This window comes from Nelumbo lutea, chromosome 5 (assembly GCF_056320005.1).
Source record: "Nelumbo lutea isolate HS-2025 chromosome 5, American lotus-T2T, whole genome shotgun sequence".
In the NCBI taxonomy this organism is placed as follows: Eukaryota; Viridiplantae; Streptophyta; class Magnoliopsida; order Proteales; family Nelumbonaceae; genus Nelumbo; species Nelumbo lutea.
This window is the reverse complement of record NC_142688.1, coordinates 72,639,337-72,654,964: the sequence shown is the minus strand read 5'-3', so window position 1 is coordinate 72,654,964 and position 15,628 is coordinate 72,639,337. Positions and strand designations below refer to the sequence as shown.

The 15,628-nt window shown below is 39.0% G+C and overlaps 1 protein-coding gene across 11 annotated transcripts in view; it reads right to left on the bottom strand.

The window, feature by feature from the left end:
- Window positions 1-12,737, bottom strand: part of LOC148852885 (uncharacterized) — a 51,656-nt gene extending 38,919 nt beyond the window's left edge. The window contains exons 1-4 of one of the 11 annotated variants that reach the window (XM_088946680.1): window positions 12,208-12,737; window positions 10,904-11,024; window positions 10,752-10,812; window positions 772-842 (exon numbers count right to left, since the gene is read on the bottom strand). In XM_088946680.1, the coding sequence (XP_088802806.1) occupies window positions 772-842; window positions 10,752-10,812; window positions 10,904-11,012 (241 nt within the window). In that variant the 5' untranslated portion in view covers window positions 11,013-11,024; window positions 12,208-12,737. Of the gene's footprint in view, window positions 1-771; window positions 843-10,751; window positions 10,816-10,903; window positions 11,025-11,690 lie in introns of all 11 variants that reach the window. The other 10 variants (XM_088946685.1, XM_088946676.1, XM_088946684.1 and 7 more) reach the window with 10 other exon arrangements.
- Window positions 12,738-15,628: the final 2,891 nt, after the last annotated feature.

Sequence of the window (15,628 nt, the reverse complement as noted above, 5' to 3'; positions counted from 1 at the left end):
AGCAGTAAACAATGCTTTCAAGGACAGAAACTTTGATTCCTTTTTTGCGGTTGGGAATCTTTTTGTAAATCAGGGTTTGGGGGTCTAGCTCTGCTGGTGCAGTTTTTGTAAATCCCTGTATACAGCTCCTTGTTGTACATGTTTTTTGTCTTAATGAAATTCTCACATTACCTGTTTCAAAAAAACAAAAAAAAAAGTGCAACAATCTGCAAATGGGTTGGCTGATAGAAATTAGAATCGCCAAACAAGAGATTCAAAGGGCACAGCATTTTTAGGCACAATTTCAAGATAAGATCTTGAGTTGAAAAAGGGAAGGGCTAGGTATGCTAGCCTATTTTTGGGAGTTTTGGGGCACTTAGCATTGTATGTAAAAAATTCTTTTATCATAATTCACAATTAATAAAGGTTAAATGTTACCAATCAAAAAGAAACTATATCGGTTTGGGCATTTGTTGAAACAGATAACCATTACATTTCCATTTATAGGAAAATAAATTAGGTGCCTATTAACTCGACCATGACCTTGGTCACTAACCTAAGCCACAATAGCATCAGGCAGCCTACCAACTTGATCAGATCTAGAACAACTCTTCCTAAATCAAGTTAACCAAACTAAGTAAAGCATAAAATATGAGCATTTCTACTTTAATCTATGTAATAAACAAAAATATCATCTATGTTACAAATTTTTCCTTCCAAGCACAATACATATTAACATACTCATGCACATAAAGGTAACTCATATAGAATCATTAAGTAATGCTACAATACCTGTTGACATGCATAAAATGTGAAAATTATATCCTCTTGACATGAAGTAAAGAATAGTTGGACAAAAGAACCTGCAAAAGTCTTGAGTGACTTAATAGGAGATTGTAATAAAGAAATGACTCGGGAAATAGAATAAACATAGTTTTTTGGGGGGTGATGTCACTGATGTGCGACTAATATATTAGGCACCTCACCCAAAAGCCAAGAAAAAAAATATTAGGCGTATGCTTAGGGGACTGAAACACATATATCAAAATATACAATATTTTATTGGTTGGTTGTAGTTTTTATAATAGGACTTGTTGCACGTTATCATGCTTTTGTTGCGAGGAAAGTAAAAACAAAATAACCTTCGAGGGTTTCACTTTGACAAAAGAATTGAACTTAGGAAGAGGAGAGAACAACAGTCCTCCATCGCTCTGACACAGTCCTCTAAGTCAAGGTGAGTTAATCAGTTTCCTCCTTTGTTTTGTTCTCTTTTTCCACTGATTTAAAACAGTGGTTATGCCCCGTTTTTCTCCTCTTCCTTTTTGTTGGACTATAACAGGGGCTCCACCCCCATTCTTCTTTCCTGGTTTGAATCATATTATTGGACTAAAACAGGGGCTCCGCCCCCTTCTTTTGTTCTTAACTTCTTGCATTCTTCAACTTTTTTTTGTTCTCATCATTGGTATCTAGAAAAGGGCTCCACCCCTTCTTCTCTTCTTTATATTTCTTCTTTTATTTTAATATTTTTTCACCAGCTTTTCTGGGTCTAGAACAGGGGCTCCACCCTTACTTTTCTTCTTCATTTTCTTCTTTTATTTTAGTAATTGTTCTCATCAAGCAACACTACAAGAAACACAAGCACAAAAGTAAGTGCATAATACATAAAACCAAATAAAAAAATAAAAAACTAGTTCAGAAGGGGTAGAAATCCATCGTCTTCTTATTTTTAAATTCCATCGCCTAGGCACCTAGGTTCATGGGCACCCCATGGTCGCCTAGCCTCGCCTTGGTGCCTTGAATACTATGCTAACAGAGCTAAGCAGCATAATAGGAAGGGGAAAATTTTTTTTCCGAAATAGTCAAACTTGATCTGAAAATTACAGGAGCACTTCCATGGTCTTCAGAAGTATGCCATGCTAGAAGTCAAATACAGATGGTCTCAATTGAAAAATAAACACCATCTGAATATATTCTTAACTGTAATCAGATCTGCTTTTTCTCAATTTTTGTGGGAGAAACCCAAAAAAAATTAAATGGCTTCAAAACTTCCTAAAAATACATAAAATGTGCCTAAAATCAATCCACACCAGGTGCTGACATCATCTGTATGGTTGCTCATTTCACCTGCTTCTCAGGAAGGTCAATCTAAGCCAGAAACCTCTGTACCAACTTAATTAAGTCTGAATGTGTTTTGGGTGTGAACTTCACTCCTCACACCCAAAACATTGTTACTTATATTAAAACAAAAAATTACAAGAGTGCCTCTCCTTAGGTGCCCCTTAATGCTGACTAAACACAATGATTATACTTCCCTCACTGACATAACTGACCACCTCAACATGGAGCACTCACTATGAACTCGACAATCAAAAAATTACAAAAGTGCCTCTCCTTAGGTGCCATTGACTACTCAACTCCATGCCTTTTCAGCAAAGAATCTCCTTAGTATAAAACATTCCAAGTTGCAATGACTATAAGCTCCATGGTAGGATGCATAACATGCTTTGAGAAAGCATCTCCTTAGTAAGCTTATAGCCTTTAGGCCTTTTTTTTTTTGATCATCAAAGGAAACTTTTATTTGAAATTAGATTTAAGAAGTTTTACAACGTTGTGTATGGAACAAGAAGCCTTGCACGAATACATATTTTAGTCCCTTTTACAATGCAGCCCAAAACAGTTGTTGCCTCAAAGCCCCTTGTTTAGCAAGATAATCAGCTAGCCCATTTGCACTCCTTCTAATCCATTTGAATTCTGCTTCTATCTCCCTTGAAACCTTTTCCACTTCCCTTATCACTTGTTTGAAGGTCCACGGAGTAGTTCTATTGTTATTAGCCCAAGAGATGATCACCTTGGAATCCCCTTCAACCTCAACTTGCCTCATTCCTAGTTGCTTGACTATCTTCAATCCTTGTAGCAATGCCATTACCTCAGCTTTTAGAGAGTTGCCCATGCTAATAGGTCCAGAGAATAATGTTAATATCCTCCCTTCAGAATTTCTGGTTACTCCCCCGATACCTGACAATCCCGGATTCCCAAATGAACTTCCATCAAAATTCAATTTAATTCTGTTACCATTTGGAGGTTTCCATTCCATCCTTACTCTCTCTTTCACTCTTGAAGATTGTGCTACTTCTGTCCACGATCTTATAATGTCTATGACTAAGAACTCTTGGAATATATGCAAAGAACTTACCCAATGGGCTACTGATGTGGACGCGTATTGGGAGCAGCAGCAGCAATGATCCGGTGTTCTCATCCTATCCAATTCGGCAGCAACAGTCATATCCATTCAGCAGATTAGATTAGACTATCTTGTTACTCTTATCTTATTAAGTTAGTAGATTAGATTATCTTATCTTATTAGATTAGGATTAAGAGAGACTTATCTTATCTTATCAGTCTTATCTTATCAAGATAGAGTTGGAGGTCTCCCTATTCAGCAAGGAGTCTCCCTAGGAGCAGGACTCTTGTAATCTCCTATTTAAGGAGCCACTATTATTGAATAAAGGCATCCAAGAATTTCAGTCAAGAGTTAAGGAGAGTTAGGGTGATCTCTTGGACAAATCACCCTTAGGTCGCCACGATAGGGTCTACATGCAAAGGGAGGGGCAAGGGGAAGCTAGAGGTTTTCCCCGTGGACCGACCCGTGACGAGATCCTACGTCCGGGCCCAAAACAGCTACTTTGACTTTGATTGTGTCAATCACCTCCTCCGTGGTTCTACTTTTTTCTAAGAATATTCTGTTATTCCTTTCTTCCCATATCACCCAACAAATAGCTGCCTTTGTAGCTTTCCACATAACCTTCCCTCTTTTCTTTGATTGCCTTAAAAAGTCACGGTTAAAAAGACCTACCACATCTCGAGGGGAAACCCACCTGCAACCAAAGAGAAGACAAAAAGAAACCCAAACATGATGCACAAAAGAACAAGATAAAAAAAGGTGTGCAAAGGTCTCACCACTTTCCTTTCAAAGGGAGCACATGTGAGGAGAAAGGCAAGAAAAGGCCTTCTTTTTTGCAGCATATCACACATATTAACCTTACCACGGAAGATTTCCCAACAGAAGGTTGAATTTTTTGGGGTATAGGCTTGCTCCAAAATTCTTTTACAAGGAAGTCCCCAGCCGGGTTGCTAGGTGAGGCAAGGACATTAAAGAAAGAGGAACAAGAGAAGAGGCCATCTGTGGAGCCTTTCCAAATTCTAGAATCTTTAGGCCATTCCAACAAGCCTTCTACCCAATATTGCACTTATGGGGCAAGTTCTCTCTATGTCAAGGGGATAACTAGGGGAATCTCTTCTTTGCAACTGCTCCTTCCACTGTTTAGGAGGTCAATGAATTTGATAAGTTTGAGATTTCCCAAATGAACACAATACTCTAAGGCAATTCATTGAGACAAAGTTACACCAGACTAGGCTCATCTTCACAATTACACTACAAGTCAAGGCTACAATTTTGGAATTGTTGGATGTCTGTGTAGACATCTTTGCCATGGGCCTGCTCTGTCCACTCCAAGTCAACCATAGCGTTTTTGTGTTGGAGAGTTGAGCAGCAAGGCTCTCTGTGGGATGTGCTTTTGGAAAGGGTCAGGTTTGTATTTATGTATCGAGCATTTCAATGGGATTCTTGGGAGGGGAAGTTTTTAATTTTTTCTTTCTGAAATTGTCTTCTTTTTTACTTTGTTGAAGATGATATCTTAAGACCTTTCTTTGTAATTTTCTTTTCATGTTGAAAAAAGAAGATTACTAATCTTCAAAAAAACATAGTGAACTCCTCTTTCAACTCCTTAAAAACAGTTACTGAATGTAGCCATTTCTTCCCATGTTTTAACTATTCCTGGCTTAAGATTATAGTATCAGGCATAGGCTTGTCCCTTCAGGGAGTTGCTAAATTTAGACAAAGTTGTCGACCAAGGCTGTAATGAAGTTGTGTATTTGACCAAAGAAATCAAAAGAAAAGGATCTAGAACAATAGGAGAGAAGAAGAAGAGAGAGTTTTGGAAAAAAGAAATGTGGTTGTCTCCCAGGCCACTAATTGTGTTTTATTAGTTCCAAGCATAATTGACAGGAAAATTTTAAGGTTGCCCCTAATAGGGAGTCTGCACGAATAAACAATAAAAAGAGGCCTTAGGCCCATGACAACTAAAGACCAGATTCTGGCTCTTGTGCTTCGTTTTTTGAGACATTAACTCAGCCTTCTGATCCTATTGGGTTGTCCTTCCCGGTTAAAGAAATTTGGAGCAAGCCCATTCCTCCTCGGGTTTGTAGTTTTTGTTGGGAAACTTTCTTGGAAAGAATTAACACAACTGACCTACTTCAAAAAAAGAGACCCAATTCTTGTTTACTTCCTAATAGGTGTACTCTTTGTAAAGCTTATGGGGAAACTGGTTACCACCTTATGGTTACTTGTTCGATCGCTAAAACAATATGGGAGTGGGGTTTTCCCTCTTTGGGTGTATTTGAACTCCCCCTGGGAGTGTCCAAAGCTTGTTCTCTTCTTCATTTTTCAGATGGCCGAAGAAGAGAGGGAAGATTATGTGGAGAAGCATTAGGGCAGCAATTGGCCCCTATGGGAAGAATGAAACTCACGAATATTTTCAGACAAGGAAAGATCCTTGGAAGACTTGTTAGATCTAATACTTGTAAGGGTAGTCCACTAGCTTGAAAACTATGGAGCTGTTCTCCAGTTATTCTGTGGCTGATTTGGTAAGAAATTGGAAAGAGAGCTTCCTCTGCCCTATGTAAGAGGACTCGTAGTCCTTCTTGGTCCCCTCCTCCCCCTGGGTTTATAAAACTGAATTTTGATGGTAGTTGTTTAAGGAATCCTAGGCCTTCTGGGATTGGGGGAGTTTTCAGGAATGAGGATGGGGTTATCACTGCCATGTTCTTAGGCCCAGTTGGAGAAGGAGACTCTCTTAGGGCTGAGATTTTTGCAGCCCTCTAAAGTACCAAAGAGCAAGAGATTTGAACATCAGATGTTTGGTCCTTGAAGGTGGCTCGGAGGTGGTGATTAGGTGGCTAAAGGAAGAAGACAGCAGTTTGTGGAGTTGCAACAATGACAAGAAAAAATTCAAATGGCTGAGTAGGGATATTGTGTTGCGTTACAGCTGGGTGAAGAGGACTGCTAACTCAGTTGCTGATGGATTAGCCAACAAGGGGTGAATAGGGAATTTATATTTTGGGCTAACTTTTGACTTTCTTCCAATGTATTTTGTTGGTGGGGAGTTGAGACAATTTACCTCCCCCCTTTGTACCTAAAGTTTCACATAGTTTCATATCATTGATAAAGTTTCTTGTTACTGATAAAAAAAAATAATACAAAGAAGGTACAACTAGAGCTGCTTGGCCCAATACCTCAACACTCCCCCTCAAACTGAGCATAGATATCAATCATGCCCAGCTTGCTTATATAATTTTGCAACTTGGCCTTGGGAACTCCCTTAGTGAGAATATCTGACAACTACCCCTTTGAAGCAACAAACGATAGACAGGTATCGCTAGATACCGTTCTCTACCGTATCAAATGTCTATCTACATAAATATGTTTCGTCCTATCATGCTGGTTGAGGTCATGAGCTATATTGGTAGAGGCTTGATTGTTACAATACAGTACCACTGGTTTGTCATAGCTAATACCCAACCCCTCTAGAAGAGATCTAAAACATACTAATTCCAACAACCAATGAGCCATTGCTTTATATTCCACTTCTATTGAAGATCTTGCCACAACATTCTACCTCTTACTTCTCCAAGAAACAAGACTACTAGCAACCAAGATACAGTATCCATACATAGACCTCTTGACATCAATACTACCTGCCCAATCTGCAATTGCAAACGCCTCTATCCTCCTATGTCTATGGTTAGCAAACAAGAGACCTCTTCACGGAGATCCCTTAAAGTAGCATAATGTTCTTTCAGCAGAAGTCAAATGAGTGTCTCTAAGGGCGTGCATAAACTGGCTTATCGTACTCACCACAAAAGATAATCAGGCTGCATCATACATAGGTAGAATAACTTCCCAACAAGTCTCTAAAACACTCCCCTATCAGCCAACAACTCCCCTTTTGTGGCAGACAACTTATGATTTACATCAATAGGTGTAGAAACAGGTTAGGTTTGGCACCAAATTTAGTAGTTCCACTTAACAAGTCAATCACATATTTCCTCTGTGAAATAAAATGTCATCTTTGGGCCTTGCCAATTGCCACTTCAACACCCAAAAAATATCACAACTCACCAAGATCCTTAATTTCAAATTCTATACTGAGAAAAACGCTTAAGATTCCCAATCTCCTCCACATCATCCCTAATAACAACAATATCATCAACATAAACAATAAGAATAGTAACTATTGCATCTCCCCTCTTTACAAAGAGGGTGTGGTCAAATTAAGTCTGCACATAGCCAACACCAACAACAACACGGAATCTTTCAAATCAAACTCGTGGAGGTTACATGAGCCCAGTGTTTTAAAAGCGCAAGGCGCAAAAAAAGCACAAGGACCAATTTGCGCCTGAGGCACAAGGTGCGTGCCTTTTTGAAGCAAGGCGCATATTACCAAAAAAAGAATGCTAAAAACTAAAAATATGTCAAAATTTCAAAAAAATGCCAAAAATTAAAAAAAAATGCAACAAAATTTCAAAAATAAATATTAAGCATAATGGTAATAAAAAATATAAACTTAAATTTTAAAATAATTTTTTTAAAAAACCTATTATCTAAAATTAAAACACATAAACATAACATGTAAAGTGTATTCAAATGAAAATTTAAAAATAAAAGCAAACATATAAAGCATTTTCAAGCATGTAAAATCCACAATCTCTTTTTTTCCTCAATTGCATTACTTCAAGTGGCTAATTTGATGTAAAACATATTGTATTCTTGATTCTATGAGTCGCCTTTGTACCAAGCCCCTCAAGGCAAGCCCGAACAAGTCCATGTTAGGGTCTTAAATTCTTATTTCTCACATAAAAAATAATGATTTTGTAACTTTAATTGCCTTTTAAGAAGATATTTTATTGAAATGAATGAATGAACAACATTAGCCCCAGCCCAACCGTTAGGCTCAAAAAAGAAAAGCAAAAAGCGTAGAATTTTAAAAAGGCACACACCTAGGATGAGGCGCAAGGTGCATCAGATGCGCCTTAGGACCTGGGTGAGGCGCATACCCTAAAATGCGCCTCGCATGTGCGCCTAGGCACGCCTTTTAAATCACTACCTGAGCCCATAGAGATCAACAAACCTTCCCTACTAACTACTTACCATACATACCTAGAGGAAGAGACATATACACTTCTTCATGGAGTCGTATTATTGGGTGTAGGGCTTCATATTGATGTAGAAATTAGGATTATACTCAACGGTTTGAGGCAAGATCTGGGAGGGTTAGGGTGGCTTGGTAGTCTATATTGTGAATTTGGGGGGTTAGTTTCATTGTGAAATAATGTTCAGGTCTCTAGTTTTAATGATGGGTTAGGGGTTCTTTGTGTTGTTTCTTTTGGGTTCTGGAAGGTTTGTTAGAAATTTTGAGGAAAGGTTTGGAATGGAGGTTTTGTTTTCTTGGGTATTCCTTATCACCTTATTGTATTCTCTTTCTCCTTTTTCTTCAATAAATTTTATTCTTCATTTACTTTCGAAAAAACAGAGCAGAGTTCCTAAAAGTCAGCCTCCTCAATCCTAGCTATCTTTCATTTCTCTTGCATGTTGTTCCTACATTATTCATCCTTGCTACGTCTAAGGCTCTTAACAATTAAAACCATACTTATGTTTTTTCTTTTTCTTTTTTTTTTTTTTTTTTGATGAGTCAAAACCATATTTATGTCCACATGTATTTCTCTTTCTCCTTTTTCTTCAATAAATTTTATTCTTCATTTACTTTCGAAAAAACAGAGCAGAGTTCCTAAAAGTTAGCCTCCTCAATCCTAGCTATCTTTCTTTTCTCTTGCATGTTGTTCCTACATTATTCATCCTTGCTACGTCTAAGGCTCTTAACAATTAAAACCATATTTATGTATTTTCTTTTTCTTTTTTTTTTTTTTTGATGAGTCAAAACCATATTTATGTCCACAAGTATTTGTTTTGCATGGTCGAGGGTTAAAACCATCTTTTTGCATTTAGATGGTATTGTTAGTGGTTCAAGGATCACAAACAGTGATACTTTGGAACCAAAGTTACCCCCCCCCCCTTTTGAACACTACATAATGTAATCTATACTCTTCTAATATTTGTATGACATATGAGTTATTTAGTGTAAAGCTCATGCACTGAAAGTGCTGGGAGCCCAGGTTTACACCACATACCAGCTCAACCAACGTGTGGCAGGTTGGGCACATAAAGCACCACATCCACATACCAGCTCAAGGATCACAAACAGTGATACTTTGGAACCAAAGTTACCCCCCCCCCCTTTTGAACACTACATAATGTAATCTATACTCTTCTAATATTTGTATGACATATGAGTTATTTAGTGTAAAGCTCATGCACTGAAAGTGCTGGGAGCCCAGGTTTACACCACATACCAGCTCAACCAACGTGTGGCAGGTTGGGCACATAAAACACCACATCCACAACAAACCCAATCTCAGGCATGCTTCTTTACATGGTAAAAGGCCCAAGCCCAGCTATCTGATTATAAATTAAAATCTCAAGCCCATATAATGATATTGGAGTAAACAAACTGAGAACGTAAGCAAATGGGTCAACATTAGATCAAAATCTCACTACTTTTGGTACATGTTACTTCATACACAATCAATTTTCACCATGTGACTTGGAAGTAAAATAGGCAATTCCAAAATTCATTTCATTGTTCAGCAAAGAGAAGCCAAGTTCATATAACACTTTTTCCTGCATTTTGTGGTTCAGAACAACTTGTTTCCATTTGCACAAAAAAAAGAACACTTTTTCATGCACTATCTGAATACCACCTCGGTTTGACACATCTAATCCGGTACAAAAGGAAGACAGGAGGACGAAAAAGAAGAGAGGGAGGGGTGAGGAGACTGTGGGGACTGAAGCTATACAGGTTACAGGGGAAGAGAACACTAAGAAGGGGAAGGTGGGTATTGATCAACTAGTTGACAGACAGGTGGTGATTGGGAAGTCTCTTGGCCGCTGGGGGAAGGGGGTTGAGGAAGGCAATTGAACAACTTGAAAGAAGTGGAAAGGAAGAATATAACAAAAAGAAAACAGTTGAGGAAGGGGTGAGATATGGAAGGAAGGGGAAGGAAGGGAGGAAAGATGAAGAAGGTTGAATTGGTTGCAAGTCTTCTTGGTCGATTAGGAAAGCCTGACAATTAATCAAGAGGATCGATGGGGTCATCTTTTGGAAGTCTGGGGCTTAATTTGTAATTTGGACAATTATTTTGTTTTACCTTTGGGTGAATTGTAATGCTTGAGCTTGAATGTAGGTGTTGCCTACAGGCCCTACACTGGGCTAGGTTGTATCACTTTTTTCCTTTTAATGAATTTTAGTTTTACTTATCAAAAATCAGGTACAAAATTTATGTGAACCTGGTCAAGCAGACTTTGACTTGAACGAGCTATTCCTACATTTATAAAGTGTACTGTGCATTTGGCTCACATTCCATGAACCAAGAGACACAAGTTCACTCACTTGGCAAACATTGATGTTGACAAGCACTTGTAGTTTCAGGAGGATTGTCCAAACCTTATAGGCTCAACTAAAGAAAGAGAACCGAGAAGATTATTATAATAAAAGATTGCATGTTGAGTAATACATGAAAACTTAAGAAAAGAAACTTACATAGACTCATCATCTGGGTGGGCAATAACCAGCAAGATATTTTTCTTCTGAGTAAATCCACCTGCTTTTGACATGGTACCACACCTAATCAACAAATGCCAAGGACACCGAAAGCATCAAATGGTTCAAAATCACATATAACACTAACTTACCATCCAAAAAGCTTGCAACCTTGGATGCAGAAGAAGATGCATGAAGAACTTTGCACAGAGAAACTACCCAAAGTAAAATCATTAACATGGCAATCAAAAACCAAGCCATCTAGTATAAGCCCTGAAAACGCACACAAAGAGTATAAGACAAGTGCAAATAAATTTCATTCATGAGAGCGGTATTTTAATATTTGAACAAATTAATATATATATATATATATATATATTAAAACATAAGAATATGCACATCTAGATTTTAAAAGAAATGAAATGTTTCAAGAAGTGTATTAGCACAATTGATTAAAACATTGTTATTTTAAACTCCCAAAACAATAGTCACAATATTGTTAACTACCTATATGAATAGAAGATTAGAAACTAAACATGCCACTTGACATACAGATACAAGCATGCTAAAGTATATAAATATATATAGACATATGCGCATGCTACTTTAGGGGCACCACTAGGTGCCATGATAAAATCTTGGGCAGTCGGCCAACAAAACCATCCACTTTGTGCAAAGAATGCCAAAGGTTAGGACCACATCCAGTTCACCCCTTCCAAAACCCCAAATAGTTAGGACCAACATTGGGTAATTGCCCTCATACAACAAGTCTACTTTCACTAAACCACATTATGTCTTTGACAATTTGGATGTATATGTAGGGTGAATGACCCTCTCATTACATTCAAAGCTCTTCGGAATGGATTTTCAATTCATTTTTCACCCTTGTTTTGCCGTTCACAGAAACTATATCCAGAGCAATTAGAACACGTTATCAACCTTCAACAATGGAGGCTATGTTCAGGATTTCTTCAACGCCCTCGCCAATTGCCTCATTCGGTTCTTTTGTCGTCAAGAATTCAAGGTTTTGGCTCAAGGGAAGAGAACCCATCAGAAAACTCAGTGCCATCTCCCACGACGGCCCGGTTCCTTGCAATAGTGCGAATCTGGTTTGCTTTTCTTACTCTTCTTTTCCTTTTGTTTACTCGTCTTCCGTTACTCTTCTTTCCATAAAACATGTTTCTTTTTTAAATCCTTGGAAAATTTGGGATTATTTTTTGGATAAACAAAACTTTCATTGATCAGAACAAATTATACACAGAAGGGGCTAACCAGTCAGGCGGATCAAGCCACGGTATACAAACATCATTTAAAATTTTTTGCCTTCTGAACCAACATATGTGCCGCTAGAAAAATAAGAATAAGAATAAGAGCAATCGTAGCGAGACAGAGATGAGAGATACAGAATTCAGTTGATAAGAGATACAGATTTTCAGAGTTGATGAGCAGAATGTACGTTGGAGCTAACACGACACACCAGCGTTTCTTCTACTCTCAGCCGGCGTGAATGACGAACGAAAGACACACAGCGGTGTATGGGATGTGAAAATGAAAAAAAAAAAAAAAAAAAAGAACGGAGAAGAGAGGGAGAAAGAGAGAGAAAGAAAAAGAAATAAAAATCAGTGAAGGGAGGGGTTCCGTTCGCCGTTTCTCTTGCTCTGTTCGGAGGTTGGGGATGATGGACAGTGACCTTCCTTCGAGTCCGGCTCTGGTTTCACAGAGAAGGGACGTCACGCTAAAGTTGGAACTGACCGGAGAGTGGGAAGAGAAGAAGACGCTGCCACCGGGATCGAGAGGTTTTTGCCGCTGAGCCGCCGCCGCTCTGTTTGCATTCGAATGGGGGAAGACGATGAACGGTCGATTATCTCCCCTCTCTGCTTGGGGCGAAAATGAAACATTCGGCTCCTGTTAAGAACACCAGGGGACTTTTTGTGAGTTTACAAAGAATTGGGATAAAACTGAAATTTGTAGGATTGGGTCAAAATCGGTCCAGGGGGTTCAAGGAGGGTTTTTAATATGGACATTTCTGGGAGTGGAAGGTGGAGTTTATCACAAAGAGGGGGGTTTACAAGTATGGGCCAATGAGATTGGCCAAAATGGAATCTTTTTGTAAAACTGAAGCAAATTGGGGGATTTTTAGCTGAATTTTGGTAAAGTGGGTTTTGGGGTTCGATCGGTGGGTTCAAATTGGCCCAACTAGGCTCAAATCGAGAAGATCTAGAAAAGGCTCGATTTGGTTAATATGAAGCCTCAAAACAGAATCTATGTGTGATCAAGGGGTAAACAGGGTCTGCTTTGGATGAAACTTCTCAAAGTAGGGTTTTTGGGTAGTCCGAGGTGATTGGTAAGGTCAGACTTGGTCAAATGGGCTCAGATTGGAAGGACTTGGCATTCGGTAAATCTAAAGCCTTAAAATAGAATATTGGTGCGGTTTAAGGGTAAATAGAGGTATTTTGGGCTGAGATTTCACAGGTGGATATTTGGGGGTGTTCAGGATCTGGTGATGGGGTCTAATCAGTCTTAGAGGGTCAAGATCATAGGAATTTAAGTTAACAGGATGTTTTAGAATGGAATCTTGGTTTGATGAAAGGGCAAATGGGGGAATCCGGGGTTAAAACTTTATGGGCAGGTGTTATGTCTCCATAGTTTAATGGTGTGGTTTGAATGGTTAGGATGTGTTAAGATGAAGGGAATTTGGGTTCTGAGTGTTTAGGCTAACAAGAGAGGTCAAAATGGAATCTTTGTTTGATGAAAGGGTAAACAGGGGAATCTTGCATTAAAATTTTACGGGTAGGTGTTTTGGGAGGTCTTGGGTCTGATGGTTGTGTATGATCTAATGGTTAAGGTATAAGTGGGGGTCGATCGGGGCTATCAAATAGGTATCGGGTAGGTCCAACGGTGGATTTGAGGGCTTTAGGGCTAAAAGTTGGGTTTTCTGGGTTTTTGGGTGTTTTAAGGAGATTAGGAGGGTCTGATCGGATGTTCAAGGTGAATTGAGTGTTCATGTGGTAGACTAAGAAAAAATCGGGTGATGGCAACAATATATATATATAAAATATTATATTTTAAATAATAAATAACATATCATATATTATAAATATATATTTATATATAGTGCATATTTATTAATTTATAATATATAAAATATATCTATACTACTAATAAAGGAGCGAATAGCCCCATTTTCTAGACTTTTTATTAGACATTTTTACCCCTTATCTAAGCAACATACAACTGGCATAAAAAAGGGCATATATGTTCTTTACTCTCACTTCAAAAACTGCCCACTTATAACTATTCAAAAACTATTTATGAATTGTAAATATTTTTGTCTTGAAGATACTCACGTGCAAATGCACGTACATGTTTACTAGTATATATATAAAACATATATAATATACATAAATATATAGAAATATGTGTATACTGGTTGGTTCAGTTAAACATCGATTTTTTTGTTCGGTTTTAGTCGGTTTGGTTTTTCGATTTTTTTGCTCACTCCTACTCGGTTGGAATGTGTATCCATTGCCCGATCAAGTCCTCGTGGCTTGTCGTCATCAACTCGTTTGCTCATACATATGATGCTTTTGACACAGGCAAACCCTTCTACTTGACTACGTACTCCACCCATGGAGTTGCCCCAAGAAAGGTGGCCATGGTTTCTGCACTAATCTCCTCATATTCCCTACCCTTAAGATATGTGGCTTGCATTGTTGCTATAGTCGCCAATTTGCTTCAATCTTGATCAATTGCTTAGCCCATGGCTTGCATTGTTGCTATAGTCGCCAATTTGCTCCAATCTTGATTAATTGCTTAGCCAATGCCAATATCCTTGCCTTGGTCTATGCCTACATACATGACTTTGTCCTTGCTTTGGACCTGGTTGTCGTGTTGTACCGCCCTTCGTTGCTTGTTAGAGGTGGCAATTTTACCCATCCCCGACGGGTACCCGGGCTCCCCGACCCTGTCAGGGGGTACTTTGGTGGGGTCGGGGTCATGGATGGGGCGATCCCTGAATCCCCGATCAAGTTCGGGGACGGGGATGGGGAATGTAGTCCCCACCCCAACCTGGCCCCGATTAATATATATATATATATATATATATATACAGACACATATATATAACTATATATAATATTATTCATTTTTTAAAATATTAAAACTTAAAAAATAGTAAAAGTGTAAATCACAAAACCCTCGACAATTCAACTTCAAGTCTTTGACAAAGAGAAGAGAGAACTCTCAACTCTGTCTCTAGAACAGCTGAACCCTAGCTTCGTGCGTGCCTTCGTCTTCATCGCTGAATTGTCGATTCGCCAACCACCATCATCGTCAGAACCCTAGATTCATGCCTTCTCGAGTGATAGAGAAGAGATACTCAAAGAAGAATTTCAGTCCTTCAACCTTCATCTACCATCGCCGACCGGCGTCACTGTCGCCCGTCGGACTCTCTCTCTCGTCGCCGACCTCAACTCTCGCAATGGTCCTCTCTCTCTCTCTCTGTCTCAATCTCTTTGTTACCTTTATTACATACTCACCCAAGCTTACACTGATACACTCCAGTTCGTCAGGGATTTAGGTCTCCGACAGGGAATTCATCCATGTCGGGGTCAGGGATGGAGGGGGGATTCCTTTCCCCGCCGGGGATTAGGGATGGGGATGGAGGGGGGATTCCTTCCCCTCAGTCTCATGTGCTTGGGAATTGACTGCCTTGAGCATGGCATGTCCTTTGTAATCTTTAAGCCTAAGTGCTTTGCCTCCCTATTTGAGACAGTTGTAAGTCACCCCTGTTTCGATCATGGCTTGGGTTTTCTCACCATTGATCAATGCCTCCACATACATCAAGCCTTGACCCAGTCATGGTCTTGGTTGCCTCC